Here is a 19,887-nt window from a genome sequence, read left to right on the forward strand (position 1 = left end):
GGCTTAGACACCACTTTCTTAGCTGCCGGTGCCTGTTTGGGAGCCTTACGAGGCTGTTGCTGCTGTTGTGGCGGGGCTGGAGGCTTATAGGGCCGAGTTGTAAGGGCCCTGTGGAGGAGGGAGTCCGTGCTGGATTTCCTCCACCTCTCAGCCGTTCGCTCCAAGTCTTGAGGCTCAAACAGGCTCTCCCCCAGGAGGGAGGCATGTCGGAGCCTACACACATCTACGGCGGGGACCTTCGGATGGAATCTCTCGGACACAGCATCGCGACGCTTCAACACCGAGTTGGCCCACAGGGTGGTAACCTGGTGCGGCAAAAACTCGATGGAGCGGGTGCCCGAGAGCAAGAAGGTCTCTAGGGCCTTCCTATTGGTCTCCTTGGACAAGTCCTCCGATCGCAATAGGATGCCCAGAGATCCTAACCAGAAGTCCAGCCACGAAGTGGCCTGCATGGCACACTTAGCGACCTTCTCGTGGTTAAAGATCTCTGCCGCCGAGAACGACACCTGCCGGGTAGAGAGTTTCTCCAAGGGAACTCCCTTCGCCAGCTCCTCCACAGAGTGATGGAGAGGAAGAGCAAGGTTGTGCTCACCCAGGATCTCGAAATACCTCCTCTGCTGAAGGCGAGGAGGAGGGATGAGTTTGTTCCCGGCAGTGGAACGACTGGAGGAGGCAAGAAGTGCGAGCTGAGCATTGGCCCTAGCTCTGGCACTCTTCAGCCCCCGAGACCAGGGCAGAGCTGCACTGGTCTTAGGGGCCTACCGAACGTCAAACACTTCATCCAGAATCGTGTCTTTGCCTTCACGGGGGGGGGGATGACTGGATCCGTAAGACTGTTAAGTTGCCTTATCAGGCTTAGGACCTGCCAGAAGGCATGTTCGGACTCTTGCTGTTCTCCTCCCTGCGGGCTGGCAGCTAAGTCTCCTGCCCCAGGAATCTCTTCCTGGGGTGATACGTGGACATTCCCCTGGGTAGTCGTGGGTTCCTGACGAATCCTTGCAGAGGATTTAGGGATGGTCTTGGAATCCTTGGGTTTCCTCCTGGGAGGGATACAGGATCCCAACAACGAGGTTCGAGGGGCCCCTTCCTCACGAGACGATTCTCCTGCCTGAAGCGAAGTCTCCCCCCCTGGTGCCGAGGGGAAGACTACCGCCCCACTGGACTCACCTGAGGACGGAAAGGCCTCGTCCACGGGAGAAGGAGAGAGTACTTGTGCAGGAGAGGGGACCCTCGAGACCGACCTCTTGGGAACCAACTTCGCCCTGGGGGAAGTCACCACGAAGTCCACTCCTCTCTTTCTCTTCAGCGTAGGAGAGACAGCCGCTGGTTTGTTACCCTGGCCGGCGAGTGCTGGTTTCATAACCCTCACTAACGCCCGTGCCAGCGGACTAAACCAAGTCTGCTGCTCCAAGGACACAGAGTCCGAAATCCTCGCTAAGGTGAAAGGGATCGGGCGATCCTTTGGAGTGGACACGACGGTACCTGCCTGAAAAGAAGGTGGGGAAGAATGCTGTACGGACCTGTCTTCGTCCTGCAATACCAACCTGTGCTTGGATGGAGGTGATCCCGAGTGCCGTCTAGGAGCACGCGTCCCTGCTGCTACCACCGGCTGTGGAATTCGCCGCGAACTATGGTCGCGCGAGGGCGAACGGTCGCGCAAAGGCGAATGGTCGCGCGGGCGCACAGGCGAGCGGTCGCGCGGGCGCGCAGGCGAGCGGTCGCGCGGGGCGCGCAGGCGAGCGATCGCGCGGGCGCGCAGGCGAGTGGGCGTGAGGGTGGGCAGGTAAATGAACACGTGTCCGAGGCGACGAACGCAAGCGATGGCGCGACGGCGAGAGATTGTGCTGCCGCGTAGGTGAAGAAGATCGCTGGCGATGTAGATCCACAGGCGATCGATGACGAGCTGTGGTATGTCGATGCACTGATGTGCGATGGTGAGCAGCATGCGCAGGTGAATGACCGCGTGATGGTAAGCGATGGCGAGCAGCATGTGTAGGTGAATGATCGCGTGATAGGGTGCGATGGTGATCAGCATCCGCAAGAGGGCGATCGTTCAGGGTTGTGCGATGAGGAGCAGCATGCGTAAGCGGGCGATCGTACAGGGTTGTGCGATGGCGAGCAGCATGCGCAGGTGAATGATCGCGTGAAAGGGTGCGATGGTGATCAGCATCCGCAGGAGGGCGATCGTTCAGGGTTGTGCGATGAGGAGCAGCATGCGTAAGCGGGCGATCGTGCAGGATTGTGCGATGGCGAGCAGCATGCGCAGGTGAATGATCGCGTGAAAGGGTGCGATGGTGATCAGCATCCGCAGGAGGGCGATCGTTCAGGGTTGTGCGATGAGGAGCAGCATGCGTAAGCGGGCGATCGTTCAGGGTTGTGCGATGGCGAGCAGCATGCGCAGGTGAATGATCGCGTGAAAGGGTGCGATGGTGATCAGCATCCGCAGGAGGGCGATCGTTCAGGTTTGTGCGATGAGGAGCAGCATGCGTAAGCGGGCGATCGTGCAGGGTCGTGCGATGGCGAGCAGCATGTGTAGGTGATCGCTGGCGAGCTGGTGATCGCTGGCGAGCAGAAGGTCGACGCGTGTCCTGTGAGAGGACAGGTGGTGCGGCGCGTTCACGAGCAGGAACGGGAAGATCGCTGGCGCGTTGGCGAACATGTGTTACTGACACACGCGCAGCACGATGTTGCGTAGCCACAGGACCAGGTGGATGGTGAGCAGGGAGTTCAGCAGGAACTAAAGGGTGGTCAGAGACCACAGGGCGATGGTCCTCAAATGAGCGCTGACGCTCGGAAGAGAGCTGACGAGCAGGAGAGCGCTGGCGAGGGGGGCGAACATCAGGAGAGAGCCGACGAGCAGGTGAGCGTCGGCGAGCAGGAGAGTCTTGGCGAGCAGGAGATCGTCGACGAGCAGGAGATCGCTGGCGAGCAGGAGATCGCTGGCGAGCAGGAGAGCGCTTGTGCGCTAGCCCTGCTCGCGTAAGGGAAGAATCCCTTAGCCCCGAAGGGACCGTTGCCCGTCGGGTGACGAGTTCTCCAGAAGGCGAAGATCCGGCAGGAGATGGTGAGCGGTCTGCAGAGAGGTTCAAGGAGGGCGGAGCAGTCGGTTGAGGCTGACGAGGAGAGTCCCCCCCGGAGGACGAAGACCCAAAAAGGCGCCTCTTAGTCCCCCTGTAAGGGGAAGGGAGGCCCTTGTGGCGTAGAGGGCGGTGAGCCTTACGGCGGAGGCGGCCTCGGGGGAGATCGTCGGGACCATCGGTCCTCCGAAGGGGAGTCTCCGTCAAAACACTTCCTTCAGAAGGAAGCTGGGCAGCAGTCGAGACCGAAGGACTCACTTCCCCCTTCGAAGGATGCACGGAAGGAGGAGGAGAGCCTTGAGCACCATCACCAGCAACAGCACCTGCGTCGGAAGACCCAGCCACGTCGGAGGCCTCTGTCACCACGACGTCGACAATAGACAGAGGGTCTACCTTCGCTACCACCGGCGACTGTTTAACAGCGGCCCCCAACGAGACAAGGTCAATAAGAGCGACCCTGGAGGGCAAGCCCTTAAGCCCCAGGGACGACCAAATCTGTAAAAGATCATCACTGGATAAGGCATTATTATCAATAACCTCCCCCGGAGGAGGAGGGGGAACCGCCTCGCTATGGGAGGCGACGCCCTCTCCCCCCACCGAAGGTAGGGAAACAGAACAAGGGCCTGCGCTCCCACTCGGACGACTCTCCTTAGGAGGCGGACGAGGGGGAGCTTCGGAGGAGGTTTGGGCGGCGGAAGAAGAGTCCCGAGAACCTTCCTCCTTCAAGGCTAACCCCGGAGGAGAACGGTCTCTCTTGGACTTCTTCTTACGCCGACGGCCAAACCTCTCCCACTGGGAGGCAGACCACTCCCTGCACTCACGGCACGTTATCCTGGTCGCACCGTCGGCCCCGACATTGAGGGCAGAGGGTGTGAGGATCCGTAATAACGTCCGACATGAAAGTCCCACAAGGACGGCCGGCAACTCCAGGGCATGTACGCATAGTAAATAAAAGAAAATAACTGAAGGTCAACTTCCAACCAATCACACAAGCTGAAAAGAAAAAGCAGAAAATTAAAGGCTGTCACGAAGGCGATGAACAGACACGTCTGATCACCGCCGAGCCAAAAGTGAAGAGAAGCAAGTCACCGGTGTGTGGAGGGGGGAGGGGTAGCAAGCTACCCTTCCCCACCCCCCGCTAACTAGCGCGGGGGTAATTAACCCTCGTTAAAAACTATTGGCTCGTCATTTCAGCTGCGCTAAAAGTAATACCCTTTGTAAATAGCGTGGTTTGTATTTCGGTTACGGAACAAATGTGATTTGAATATGTATACCAACATATAAATACACTAAAATAAACCTTACATACCCATGAATAAGGACTAGAATCGCAAGTATTTCAGTTGGTGGTGGATTCAGATGAGAGGATTCCTGCATCTCTAAGCTGGGAGTGTCGAGTCGGAGGGGGGGGAGAGAGTAATGCCTCTGGTAGGGAATGTCACCATTGGCTAGAGAGAGTGGTTTTAGTCTTTATAGAAACATAAAAGCAGACTAAAATAGCTTTTACACAAAGGCTGGAGTCCCCAAGACTTTGTTGGTGGGGTGAAGAAAGAAGGAGGGGCTAATATCAGGGAGAGGAATAGATTTTTTAGTTAAATTTCCTGAGTGTGAACTGTGTGATATACTGTACAACCATGTGCTATACTCTTTAGTCGGATATACAAGTTGTACAAGTAATTTTAACCTCCACACTGTTTATATTTGTAAATGACATATCTGGAAATCATCGTATGCATCACCAGGCATGTTTTTTATGTAAAACGACGTCATCATAGCGAAGGGGTTAAAGGCCTCTTGAAAGTCAGTACTAATTTATGCCTAATGGAGGGCATTGGAGGGAAATTACTGAAATAAATAAAAGAAAATTTGTATCTATGTTTATTCAAATAATATTTTGTTCATTTGATGCAATAACTTTTTTTTTTAACATGAATAAATAGCTTGCTCCTTAAATAAAAAGATGTACTATTGATTTCCTCTTTAAATTGGGTCAAGTGCCAAAAGGGCCTGAATTAGGATACAATATTTGGTTCCTTCACTACTACATTTTGATCTTATGCTACACTATACAGTAGAGTACATCTACTACATAACCAAAAATTATAGAATTCTTACCTTACCATCTACAGGAAGGGATGTAACAAAGGAGACCTTAAAGTTAGTAACAAATAAAGTACCAGAAATTCCAGTTTTGTTAGTTTTCAGAGGAGCAAACTTCAGAACATTATTTGCCTCTGCAATCACAATCTCTCCTGTAAAATAAAGAATTTTCAAATAAAAAGAGTTCATTGTGTACAAAAATATCTTAATACATTATATTAATTGAACACTGTGGAAAAAAATTCCGTTTTAGCATTCCATAGGAAATTCCTTGGAGATCACAGAACTTAAACTCCCATACAAGGTAATAATATAATACAAAACATCAATTAAAAAAAAAAAAAAAAAGGTATTTTACCAAAAAAAAATAATCATTTTCATAATTACCGGGGAGGGTTAATATGCTAATGGTCTCAAAGCTCAAATCTTTTAACCTTATAAATGATAAATTTAGAAATCACTTTGATTTTTTATAACTGTACAAACCAACTCCTTTACATAGGAGAGTAATAAAAGCAAAGCTGGAATACAGCAGTTAAAAATTATAATGAGGTGTTAATAACCAGCTAAAAATTAATGGTCAGTAGCGGGTTAGCACTGGCCCTACCGCTGGCTCATTTTGAGAACAGATGGGACTTTCTAGGGGGTTGGTGATGGCATTTAAGTATGAATAAAGGACTCAGGTTTGTACTGTACAGCTAGAAAAAATAAAAATTACTTCCATCTGCCATTTGTTCCTACAAATACAAACCCTTGGCCTTAATACAGGAGATTCATCCTGGTCCTTGGGTGAGAAGTTCCTGTTCCAAATGGCTGGAAATTTATGACGGGATACTCAAAACTTGAGCATTGGGATGCTGAAAGAGTTTAGGATCCCACCAGCATATGCACCAGTGGCTTAATAATACCAGCAGGTCTATGGCCTTGGCATCAAGGGTTGTTCTAAGCCGAATATCTCTGTGCCGTAAACCTGGCATATACAGTACAGTACTGTAATACCTCTCAATATGAAAGTTTCTGTATAAAAAAATTCATAATATAAAAAGAAATAGGAAGATTTTTTTCCACCTCATATTACAAAAAACCCCTTATGATATGAAACAAGATTCGCCCCGCCGCCGAAAAATTATTTTAAATTGATGCGCCACAAAACTGTAAACTAGCTACCATCATTCTGCTCTCCCATTGATTATTTCTCTACCTTGATACTAGTTACTGCTATAAGATTTTGCTCTCCTTTTGACCTGAAAAGATAAAAACCTGGAATCTGGGACTGAAGGATTCTGGATTTAGGCTACAAACTCAGGGATAAAGGAAAACAACACTTGCCTCCATCCCCTTGAATGGATGTTAAAAGAGAGACCATGTAGCTCACTGATTCATTTACCTAAGCCAAAGTAAATAGGAAACTCATTGGTGCGGGTGCCTGAGCGAAGGAAGGTCTCCATTGCCTACCTGGTACTTTCCTTAGAAAAGACCTTGGTCCGTAACAGGATTTCCATGGATCCCAACCAAAGACTCCGCCACGAAGTCGCCTGAGTAGCGATTCATGAGCTGCGGGTTGACAAGTGGCAGGACGATGAACCTGAACCTGTTGAGCAAGTGAACACTGAGCAGGAGCCTGACGAGGCGGAAAACGCTTGACAGGAACTCGGCGAGCATGTGAACGAAGTGCAGATGGTCGGCAAACAGCTGCTGGATGCTCAGAAGTAGAAATGTGTCCTTTGGAAGAAAGCACATCCTTCGGAGGAGATCGCGAACGATCCCTTGCAGATGAGAAACAAACCGGAGTTTGTTGGCGAAAAGATGAATCTGTTGAAGCAGGCGAAGGGGATTACCGGCAGGTTCCTTCGAAGAAAAAAGCTGCGGAGATGAAGATCCGTGGAGTCGTCTCTTTGCTGAAGGTGAAGGGGCACCACGAAGGCATAGTGGTGGATGAGAACTGCAAGGTCTCCTACCACGATGAGGATGTCCCACAGCGACCGGCAGCAGGCCTCCAAAGAGGAATCTCTATGAGTGCCTCTTCCCGCGAACAAGAAAGGGGAACACTCACAGGAGAGACATCCTTTGACTTTTCTCTCCCCCCAAAGGATTTTCGTCGGGGGGAAGCACAGTCCTCGGCGGCAGCAGCAGAACAAGCAGCAATAGGGTCTGCTGTCAGGGCAGCAGGCAAAACCTACAATACCACCATGTCGACCAAGGTCAAGGGGTTGACCTCCAAAGCTGACGATCGTTGCAGTTCGGTACCCCAGTGAAAGAACTGCAGCAGAGCCTCCTTGGAGAGAGGACCGGGTAAACCCAGAGATGGCCAAACCCGTAATAACGGAGAGATACGGCCTCCTTTGTGAGGAAAGCTGGGGCGACCTCACTAAGGGAGACAGCAACATCTCTCGAGGACCGAGGTTGACCGGGGGTTAAGCGGCCTACACTACTACTTGACGGTTCCCTGGAGGAAGCCGTTCGAGTAGGAGCTTCGGAGGAAGGTCGGGAAGAGGAAGAAGAAGCCTTGGGTTTCTTCTGCTTCGAAGGAGAACAATCCCGCTTGGGCTTCTTCTTCCATTGACACCCATAACTTTCCCACTGGGAGGCATAAAACTCCTGGCATTCATTACATTTATTAGACTCGTCATAGCGTTGACCTCTGCAGACACGACAAAGGCGGTGAAGATCAGTTTCCTCCGCGGACATGAAAGTGCGGCCCTCCGAATCAGATCAGGTACGCAAGGCTGGTAGATAAAAGAACTTAGCACACACACAAACTGAAAGAAAAAGTAAAAAAACATAATGACGGCAGTTCAAAATAATGGAGAGGATGAAGATCGGCAGCAACCGTTCATCATCCGAGCCAAAAGCAAAGTGAAGCATAGTCACAGGTGTGTGAGTGAGAGGGGTAGCTAACTAACCCCCTACGACCTGCTAACTAGCAGAATGGGTTGTTAACCTTCGCTAAATTCTAATGGCTCGTTCTTTCAGCTTCGCCAAAAGTAATATCCCTATAAATAGTGTTGGTTTGTACAAATTGAATTGGTGCAACTGATTTTCCACTTAACGAGTAAGATTAGCTTCTATAATGCTTAAATTTCCTAATACTGTACCAAAGTAAGGATGTGATCAACCTACAAAATCAAATTATCACGGTAGGGCAACATTAATATAACTGCTTCTTTTCTAAAAATATAACAACCTCACATGTTTACCTTTGAAAAGTAATATCCCGCATACATCTTTAACTAGTTCCAAGAGACCTGACGTAAGATTTTTATTTATGTAGGCTACATTTTCACTTTATAAAGTGACATATATTCCTTATATACATAATGAACACAAAAGAGTACTCGTATCCACTATCATTTTATAAAAACCAGATACCTGCATTAATTAGCTTTTGTGTGAAGTACAAGACTGTAAAGTGAACTAATTCATCGTTATTGCATAACGTATAAATTGATGCAAGGGCAGGTAAAACGGAATTTGAGCGAAGCGAAAAATCTATTTTTGGGTGAGATAGCCATGTCGTCCTGATGGAAGGTTCCTATTGGTAGCTTTCTAAGGGATATTTGGCTACAGTGATATTCCCAGAGAATTAACCTTTAGGTCTCCAGAATTCTAACTCCTCGCCCGAATATCCTTAAAATTTCTCTTAAGGATATCGCATAATATCAGGGGACGTATATCTTGATACGACACATAGCAATCTTCACCCCGAATAGCGTTTTCGCTTCGAGGGGGAAAAGTGGCAAAAATAGAAGGGGAGCCGTTATCAAGGTTACCCTTCCTCCCGTACTACTATTGAGTATCTAAGATGGCGCTGTATCCAAGATGGTGCTTATTCCTTATAGCATTGAACATGGTGCTACAGATATAGTAATTTCGGGAGGGATCCTGCTAAGGCCTTTTCTATAGAAAAGGAGGGCGGGTCCATCAGGACGACATGGCTATCTCACCCAAAAATAGATTTTTCGCTTCGCTCAAAATCCGTTTTTTGGGCTCAAGCCATGTCGTCCTGATGGAAGTTTACCAGAGAATTACTAGAAAGTACTGTATCTGTGGATTTTATTGGTGCCTCAACCTTGGGACAAATTTTCCTATGGTCATCCAGACCATCGAGACATATGACGTTACCGTTATACGTCATTACTACTAATCATAGACAATGTTAGTGCTTCCTGGCCCCTGCAGGGAAGAGTCATACTAGACAGTGGGAAAGGGGTCTCAAGGTTTGTATATAATGTATGAACGAACATAGTATCAACTATATATACAAGAGTCTCACAATTTCACCAGGTAAGTACATTTGAAAATTAATTCTATAACAAAAATACCATTTTTAAATACTGTATGTAACTTCCCTGGTAGTTACATATATATAGCTGATTGACACCATTGGTGGTGGGTAGAAAACCTCATCCCATCGGGAATTTGGATAATTATTAATATCTACAATTAGTAGTACAGTACTAACAATCTGGTTCTTACCTGATAAGGAAGCTGGCTTCAAAGTTATCCTGCCTCATTTCGCCTGCATTCCTTAAGAGACTCAGCAATCCACTCAGGGGGCTGTAAAAGTCTCAGTGGGGCTGCCACAAGGTCCTTGACCTTAGCGTGGCTAGACCTCCACCCTTGCAAACCTGGCATAGCCATGCATACTGATTCTGACCACCTACTCCAAAATTTAAAAACACACACAAAAAAACTAACTTGACTTGCATCCCAGACTGTGGAAGGCTGCAACAACCTTCACAGACAACCTGTTAACACAAGTACAAGAAAAAAAAAGGCAAGGGTATATATTAGGTTACAGGGAAGAGGCAGTAGACCCTTCTCCAACTACGACGCCGGAGGTAACGTACGGACCCAAGGAACAGCAATCCTCATACTGGGTCTGGACATGGACCCAGGGAACAGCAATCCTCATACTGGGTCTGGACATATTTGAGATAACAGTCTGCAAAGATTGATTTACTTCGCCAGAAAGTAGCCTCCAGAATTGACTTCATTGACTTATTGTGCTTGTAAGCCATAGAAGTTGCAACAGCTCTTACCTCATGTGGTTTCACCTTAAGGATTGGGAAACTCCTTTCCTCACAATTCTGGTGAGCTTCCCTTATCAAATCCTTGATGAAAAAAGCTAGAGCATTTTTTGATAGCGGCAAAGAGGGTTTTTTAACTGAGCACCAGAGGTTGTCTGTTTGTCCTCTCAGGTTTTGGACGTGTGCAGACGAAATTTTAGAGCTCTCACTGGACAAAGGCCTCTCTCCTTCTCCCGTCCAACCAAGTGAGATAGCCCTGGGATGGTAAAAGATCTAGGCCAAGGTCGAGAAGGATTCTCGTTTTTCGCGAGAAAGCCATGCTGAAGGGAGCAAACAGCATTGTCTCCATTAAAGCCCACCTTCTTGCTGACGGCTTGTAACTCTCCTACCCTTTTTGCTGTAGCCAAAGCAACTAGGAAAAGTCTTCTTGGTAAGATCCTTCCAAGATGCCTTGTCCAAGGGTTCAAACCTACTTGAGGTTAAAAAGGCCAGGACTATATCCAGGTTCCAAGAGGGGGTTGGATTGTCTTTCCTCTTAGTCGTCTCAAAAGATCTAATGAGATCTGAAAGATCCTTGTTACCTGACACATCAATGTGTCGGTGACAAAAGACGGAGGCTAGCATGCTGCGGTAACCCTTGATGGTAGGCACAGCCAGCTTCTCTTTTGTATGCAGATACAACAGAAAATCTGCTATGTTGGCTATAGAGGTACTGGTAGAGGAAAGTTTGTTATTCCTGCACCATACTCTAAATATGTCCCACTTGGATTGTTAAACCCTAATAGTGGATGTCCTTCTAGCTCTGGCAATAGCTCGTGCAGCCTCCCTTGAAAAGCCCTTCGTTCTTGCCAGCTTTTCGATAGTAGAGAGGCAGTCAGATTGAGAGCGAGGAGATTCTGGTGGTACCTCTCTACGTGAGGTTGTTTGAGTAGATCGCTCCGATTTGGTAATGTTCTGGGGGTATCTACTAGCCACTCCATCATCTCCGCAACCCAAGGCCTCATGGGCCAAAATGGAGCTATCAGGGTCATGCGGACGTTGGGAGATTCCCTGAATTTTTTCAGGACTCTGTCCAGGATCTTGAATGGAGGAAAAGTACACGTTTAGACCTTCCCAGTTCAGAAGAAAAGCGTCCACTGCGCCTGCTTCCTGGTCTGGGACTGGAGGGCAAAATACTGGCAACCTCGTTGTCATTTGTGTGGCGAAGAGGTCTATCGAGGGTTGACCCCACAACATCCACACCTCGTGATGCAGGGTCCACTCTGTAGTTAGAACTTGCCTTTTTCTGCTGAGCATATCCGCCCTGACGTTTTTCTCCCCTTCTATGAAGCGAGTAATCAGGGTTATGTCCCTCGCTTTCGCCCAGAGAAGTATATCTCTCGCAGCCTCGTAAAGTGAGGCCGAATGAGTGCCTCCCTGCTTTTTTATGTAAGCCAACGCAGTGGTGTTGTCTGCGTTGATCTGAACCAATCTTCCTCGGACTTCCTTCTGAAAGTGAATGAGGGCTAGGTGAATGGCCACTAGCTCTTTCATATTTATGTGCTATCCTCTGAGACTCTACGCACAGACCCGATATCTCGGCCTTCCCGAGTGTTACACCCCACCCATGTCTGAGTACAACACTAGGTCGGGGTTCTTCTGATACAGTTCGAAACCTTCCTGGAGTTTGTTGGCATCGTCCCACCAATCCAAGTGATTCCTGATCCCCAGAGGGGTAGGCATCCACTTTTCCAGACTATGACCTCTCGTCCAAAACTTTGCCAGATGAAATTGAAGAGGCCGTAGATAAAGTCTTCCCAGGGACACGAACTGTTCGATCGATGAGTGGGTGCCCAGGAGACTCATCCAATCTCTCACCGAGCAGGAGCGTAAGTCTAGGAAATGTCGCACCTTTACTAGGCAATCTATAATGCATTTCAGGGCTGGTAAATCCCGAAAAACCGCTGAGTGAATTCTCATCCCCAGATAAATGATATTCTGTGAAGGTGTTAGTTGAGATTTGGCCAGGTTTACCATCAGACCTAACTGTTGCGTTAAGGACATTGTCATTTGAAGAGCCTCCAGACACTTTACTTGTGATTCTGCTCTGACTAGCCAGTCGTCCAGGTACAAAGAAATCCTTACTCCCTTAGGTGAAGCCAGCGAGCCACGTTGGACATCACTCTGGTAAAAACGTAGGGAGCCGTGCTCAGTCCAAACCAGAGTGCTATGAACTGATAAGTGGTCTTGAGGAACACGAACCTTAGAAATTTTCTGTGGTCCGGGTGTATCGGGATATGGAAATACGCGTCCTGCAGATCCAATTACACCATCCAGTCTCCCTGGCTGGTGCCTGCAACGACTGACGCTGAAGTTTCCATGGCAAATTTTACTTTGCTGACGAACTTGTTCAATAGACTGACATCCAGAACAGGTCTCCATCCCCCCCGAGCTTTTCGGAACTAGGAAAAATATGTTGTAAAACCCCTCCGAGGAGGTGTCCTCTCCCACTTCTATGGCTGGTTTCGACAGCATAAGGTTCACTTGCTCTTGAAGAGCTGCTGCCTTGTTCCCTGAGTGGGTTGTTGTCAACTCTAAGGATATCGACGACATGGGAGGCATTCTCAGGAAGGGGATCTTGTATCCCTCCTTAAGGACATTGATCGTCCAGATGTCCGGCCCCCTTTGGCTCCAATCTCGCCAAAATTGGGAAAGCCTGGCTCCCACTAGTGTCTGAAGATTGCATGTCTCACTTTCTTGATTTGGTTTGCTGTCTTGGGAATCTGCAAGCTTGACCTCCAGCCGCAATCCTCTGAGTTCCCTTGAAGGGGCTCTCCCACGTAAGGGCTGACGAATGGGAGGAGCCTCCTTTTGTGTCCTTGCTAAAAAGCTAGCTGGAAGGACTTTCTTAGCAGTCCTAAAGATAAGATCTTGCGTAGCCTGTTGTGCCAGAGCTGCCGACAAATCTTTCACTGTCTGGAGGGAAAAGATGATTACCCAACGGAGCAAATAAAAGTTCAGATTTCTGAACAAGGGACAAACCTGAAGATAAGAAGGAACAAAGCATAGCCCTCTTTTTAAGAACTCCTGCCGTGAAAAGGGCAGAAAGTTCGATGGAGCCTCCCTCACGGCTTTATCCAGACAGGTAATCAGATGTATCTGAGCCTCGTTCTTAGGGTCTGTGGCCTCTGCAAGAGCTCCGAGAGTCCAGTCCATAAGGCTGAAGACTTCTATTGTCCTAAAAATTCCCTTCAGCAGATGGTCCATTTCAGAATTGGACCACATAATCTTCGACTTGCTCATGGCTGATCTGCGTGAGGAGTCAACAAGTCTGGGGAAGTCTCCCTGGGAGGAGGCAGGCACTCCCAAACCGAGAACTTCCCCAGTCGAATACCACACACTAGATCTGGAGGCCAGTCTAGTTGGAGGAAAGGAAAATGAGGTCTTCCTTAGATCCTTCCTCTCGGACGTCCATTGGCTGAGAGTTGAGAAAGCCCTCTTAACCGATCCAGCAAGAACCATCTTTTTGAAGGAGGATGTTTTTCGGGGTCTGCCCTTCAAAAACTGAAAGGGCGGGCTCTGAGGCATAGGTTGAGTAAAGTCCTCTGGATACAGAGATGTTAAAACTGTCAGTAGCTTTTTAAGGTTAGCTGCCTGCAGCGAATCCTGAGATTCGTCCTCTAAAACTTCTGCTAAAGGAACATCGATCTCCTGAGTCGAATGGGTAGGAGACAAAACCGCGTCATCCTGTCGGTTATCGTCTTCCATAAAGACCTCATCCTGTCCTGATGGAACATCGTGAAGGATACCATCCAATTGTGAAGAAGCATTACGTTTACGTTCCGCAAGTCTCTGTGGAGGATTTATTTTTATTTTTTGTTTTTTGGCAAATCGAGAGAGAGAGAGAGAGAGAGAGAGAGAGAGAGAGAGAGAGAGAGAGAGAGAGAGAGAGAGAGAGAGAGAGAGAGAGAGAGAGAGAGAGAGGTAGTTAGCGAATGATTGTTTGTAGTGGAAAAGACTGTCGGTATATTTGAGGTTGTTTGTTTATGTTTTAGTTAGGTTACGACAGTGGTGAATGTTTCGGAGCGAATGCTTTTTTTATTTGACTGCAGCTTAAGGCAGTTGTGTGAGAGCTGGATTATATTTATATTCTGAGTAAGTACAGTTTTGTTTATCTTTGCTTGTCGTGATTGTGAATGATAGGAACAATTTATTATTTATCTTTGATTATAGTGCGATAGTTTAGTTAGTTAGGAGTGTTCATAAGTGTTTTTCTTTTTTATTTTTGGCAGGCCGTGATTCCTCCTTTGGAGAGATTTTCTTTGAATGTAAAAGTGATTGATGACAACTTGGCTATAATAAGGAACTTGGCACGACTGCTTGGATTTGGATAATTGTTGATGACCTGGCCTGTAATTAATTGTGTTAGACTGCTCATTTGGATTGACCAAGCGTTGATGACCTGGCCTGTTGAACAAGATTACATATGATGATGATGATGATTATGATGACAATGCACAAGACCCAAAATCAATCAATGCAGTTGTGTTGATATTTGTCAGTGTCTCGGTTGCTATAAGGTTGTGGTTTTGGGGCAATTAAAGACTGTTGGCCCTTGTGTGGACGAAGGAGTCTACTCAGAAATATATATATTGATTGCGTTTATATTTGGAGTTGAAGGGAATTTTTAGCTTTAAGTTTTGTTTTTCATGGGGTTATTTGAATGTTTTCTATATATAGTAAGTTAAGATTGTAGTGCTAAGTGTGATTTTTTTTGGTTATGGAATATGGTTGGTGATATTTTAGTATTAAGTGATTGTTTTGGTATTTATAAATATAGTTTTAAGGTTATGGTTTGTGTTTATGTCCTTTTTGTCTAAGAGTCTGGTTAATGATAAAGTAAGGGGAAAGTTTGTGCAGAGGAGACATTTGTCTGTTTAGTGTGATTCAAGGGTGTGGGGCTTGTTCTTGCAACATCCCGCCACATCTCGAGGGAGAGACAGGTTCCAGTGCTTCCAGCATAAGTCCATCATGCTGTAAGGAGGCATCAACATCGTGACCCCCATGATGCGAGGGTAAGTCCTGCTCGCGTGCGTTCAGCATGCTGTATGTCAACAGCGTGACGCGAGGGAGCGTTAGCTGCGCGTCCAGTGAGTCGCGAAGGAGAGACAACAACTTGTCTATCTTGCTGCGAGGACAAGTCCTGACTGCATGCGTCCAGATTGCTGCATGCGTCCAGACTGCAGCAGGCGTCCATGTTGCCATGAGGTTTCAGCGTGCTGAATGCGTCCCGCATGCTGTAAGTCTACAGCATGACGCGAGGAAGCGTTAGTATCGCGTCCAGCAAGTCGTGAAGGAAAGACAACTGTTTGTCTATCATGCTGTGGGGACAAAACCTGACTGCCTGCGTCCAGCATACGTCCAGACTGCTGCATGCGTCCAGTTTGCCGTGAGCTTCCAGCATGCTGCATGCGTTCCGCATGTTGTATGTTTACAGCGTGACGCGAGGAAGCGTTAGTGGCGCGTCCAGTAAGTCGCGAAGGAGAGACAACTGCTTGTCTATCATGCTGTGTGGACAAATCCTGACTGCATGCGTCCAGACTGCTGTCTGCGTCCAGAATGCCGCGAGGGAGAGACCAGAACCTTGTCGCTTCCCGCAACGCGTCTCAATCACTGAGAGGGAGCGTTGCTGAGCGTAGGAGAAATACGCTGTTCGATAACGCCTTGGTTAACGGCAGCTCCTTTCCTTGGTCTGTTGATGTCTTTAGGTTCTTTTAGACGAGACTTCTCTGTTCGAGAATCATATGCGTCAAACAGGGACGAAATCGACCTCTTTAGTTCAGACAGATCAGACACTTGATGACCGCCGTGTGCGCTAACTGACCCGTGTACTGATCGCTGCGAGGGATCGTCAACCGTCGTCGGGTGGCCACCAGGGGAAAGTCCTTGCAACATTTCCCAATCTGGGAGAGGGGAAGAAGCGTGTACAGAAGTAAACTGAGCACCTTCTTCCTCCAACGAACTATGTGTCTTACGCGAATATTTTGGCGCTGACACGTCGTCTTCTTCCGAAAGGAAAACCTCCGGCGAACACCAGTTACTACAAGATGGTTTAGTAGGAGACATACGTCTCTTGAGAGGTCTTGAACGCAGTGGTTGGTGCCAACCACGTCGCGATTTTGCGTCATCCGACGAAGACGCACACTTTCTTACCTCGCCTTTCCAGCGGCGAGGGGGAACCATCCTAGGCGGCAGAAGAATATCTATTCTTCAGCCTAGGGTCTGCTGAAACAGTCTTAGGAGGAGGCGGCAGAATTGCCGCCACCTCCCAACAGGGGAGAAACTTCGTTTCAGTATCGGCACCATCCTAGGCGGCAGAAGAATATCTATTCTTCAGCCTAGGGTCTACCGAAACAGGACTAGTCTTCTAGACCGCAGGGGAGGTGGCGGCATCATACAACCACTTCAAGTGCAGCCTAGGGAGGCATAGCCTCCTATGCCGGCAGCTGAAAGCCAGCAGGTGAGTGACTACTCACCCTGCTGCTCGGCCACCGGCAAAAAGACTGAATACTCTGAGGTTCTGTTGAAAACACCAAAGTCGGCTATCCGCCGGCAAGGGTAAGAGACAGAAAACACTAGCCAAAGTCAAGCCGGAGTGTCTACTCTATGGCAGGACCAAGATAGGGTTGTCACCTATGGCGGCACTCAGAAGGAAGGAAGGATTACCCTTAAATCTCCACAGGAGACGAGTATCGAGTTATATAATAATTCTAGGAGATATCTATCCCCGCATAAATTGATAAAACGATACACGAGGGTAAACTGGGAACATGTATGAAAGTATACTAAAGCGCATAGGCTAGTTAGCCTAGCGCAAGGCGAGATTTCGGTTACCTAAATCGCCGAAACTCTAACGTACACGTTCGATATAAGGAAGAGGAAATATATGCAAAATTATGTATATCTTTACAAGTATAATTGTGCCAAAATACCTTCATAATTTATTAATGCTATTACAACTAGGAATGTCATTCTATATCATGCATGAAAGTAAACTGAAGTGCGTAGGCGAGGAAGCCTAGCGCGGGGAGAGGTTCGGTTACCTAAATCGCCGAAACTCTAATAAATACAATCGACATAATATATAACTTCCTAGTATAATCTTAATTGAATAGCTTCATAAATATTCATGCTATTACAACCGGGAGTGTCGTTCAGCTAACTAAATACCACAAGCGTTATGAACGACAGCGCCCATGGCGCCTCCGGTGATCGGCTAAGCTCCAAACACTTAAAATTATTCTAATTTCTCTGAGAAGCAGGAGCTAAAAATTACACACTGTAAAGAATAAATACTCAACTTTCCAGTGGCAGAAGAAGCTGGAGATTGCATGATTAATCCTCGGATAATCGAACACAAACGTTAGAGCAACAGGGAAAACCACCATGCAAATTCGCTACGAAAATAGGAATAGGCGCCATCTTGGATACAGCGCCATCTAGATACTCGTAGTAGTACGGGAGGAAGGGTAACCTTGACAACGGCTCCCCTTCTATTTTTGCCACTTTTCCCCCTTGAAACGAAAACATTATTCGGGGTGAAGATTGCTATGTGTCGTATCAAGATACAATATACATCCCCTGATATTATGCGATATCCTTAAGAGAAATTTTAAGGATATTCGTGCCAGGAGTTAGAATTCTGGAGACCTAAAGGTTAATTCTCTGGGAATATCACTGTAGCCAAATATCCCTTAGAAAGCTACCAATAGGAACCTTCCATCAGGACGACATGGCTTGAGCCCAAAAAACAGATTTTACTTTTGTATTCAATACTTAATGATGAGCAACGTAAATTCAGAACTTACATATGTTGAAATCCTTTATAGAGTGGTATTACTGTAAAATCTAAAAGAAAAGGTATGGATTTAGGATTTTCCTCTAATTATAAAAAAAGGCCAAAGAATCATTTGGCATCAGAGGGTCTCTTAATAAAGTTAAGTTGTTGTCATTTACTGATTCTATATGAGGTCAAAGAGAAACAGAGTATGGAATAAGATTTATTTTTAAAAGACCAGTAACACTAAGAACTTTTAAGGGAATGAACACAGCATTAATTATTAAACTTCAAGCATTAATTATTAAACTTCAGGAACCCCCCTCCCATTAAAGAATACAGGTTATTGCAATAAAAAAATAACAAGAAATAAAACAACAAACTTATTTAATCAAACTAAAATTTTTATATCATATAAATAACTTAAATGAAACATTCTAATACCGTACTTGTAACTTCAGGTTTCATATCTTTCTGTTACTCTAGGTTTTGTTTCATGAAGTCAATAACCCTACCCAACTACACAAAATATATATTCAGTGAATTGTGGTATACAATGCAAACCCACAACTCTTAAATCAGATATTGGATATTTTGACACATTCATATCCAAGAACAGCTATCAACATTCCAAAAAATAATCAGCCTAATTTCAAGAGTTTGGATGAATAAGCACATGATTGCCAAGTAATTAGTTCCATCATTGGTGACAATTGTTTCACAAAAAACTGCTAAAATCACCCAGATGCTTGAATGAAGAATAACAGAATGGGATGGGGCAAATGACATGTGGACAACGTATACTGTATATAAAAAAAAATATTACAGTATCTTTAACCAAAGTGAAGTTCACCATTTTTGGATCTAATATGTTGAATGAGTTATTGTTTACCACCTTGTTCAAATTTAAAAATCATGCAGCAATCAGCGGTTGTAATAAAATCATTAGCCTAGCTACAAGTACTGTAATAAACATAATTTAGATAGCACATTTAAATGTTTTGTTTGGTGACAGGTCTCAATTTACAATGGCACGCTGTATGTACTAATTATTGCTAGACTACCAATGAATGATCAGGAAACCCTTTACAGTATAGAAAGACTTCAGTCTCACAACAGCTTGATTAGTAACTTTACTATGTACAATATATAGAAACTGTATATGTTTGACTGAATTATTTTTTTCATTATCAATATTTTATCATCTATCTATCAAGTGAAAGGTTTATACGTATATAATTTCCTTCAGAGCCAAATCTACTTCATTCTTTTTTTATTTCCATTAGGCTCTTCTCATATCAACCATTGGATTAAAGAACAAAGATGTAACCATACTTTGCTCTACATTCTTTACATGCCAAAACTAGATGAAATCCAACTTAACATAAGCATTTTACATCGAAAATGACAGCATACTGCATCATGAAAAGATATAACGAAAGTAATAATTCTATCTCGATGTATTTTACAGATGTGTAAGGAATTAAAAGTCATTTGCTGAAATATTTATGACAACTTCTTGAATAATTTCTGACTCTGCAGAAGTTAAGACTGAATCAAAGCCATCAAGAGAAAACGATTTATTAATAAAGCGACTGTACACCATACCCAAATACCAAAGAAAGAGAATAAAGCACAGGGCGCTTAACACTAAACCAAAATTTGATTGACATGTTTGATCATCAATGTCCTTTTGATCACCTTTTGAACCACAAACATATCCCCATCTGGGAATACACAACAAATCTGGGTCAGTCACTTCTTCTTGTTGTATATCACTAATCTTACCCGATTTCATTACCGTTTCTGGTAATGTATTTCCACTTGGAATATATGGCAGAGAAGTACGAAACACATCCTCAGC

General features: G+C 46.1%; 1 protein-coding gene across 1 annotated transcript in view; it reads right to left on the minus strand.

The window, feature by feature from the left end:
* Window positions 1–19,887, minus strand: part of LOC137634337 (myotubularin-related protein 10-B) — a 291,307-nt gene that overhangs the window by 205,855 nt on the left and 65,565 nt on the right. Inside the window, exon 3 of the mRNA XM_068366732.1 lies at window positions 5,193–5,329. Coding sequence (XP_068222833.1) covers window positions 5,193–5,329 — 137 coding nt within the window. The remainder of the gene's footprint in view (window positions 1–5,192; window positions 5,330–19,887) is intronic.

The sequence above is a fragment of the Palaemon carinicauda genome, chromosome 44 (genome assembly GCF_036898095.1).
Source record: "Palaemon carinicauda isolate YSFRI2023 chromosome 44, ASM3689809v2, whole genome shotgun sequence".
In the NCBI taxonomy this organism is placed as follows: domain Eukaryota; kingdom Metazoa; phylum Arthropoda; class Malacostraca; order Decapoda; family Palaemonidae; genus Palaemon; species Palaemon carinicauda.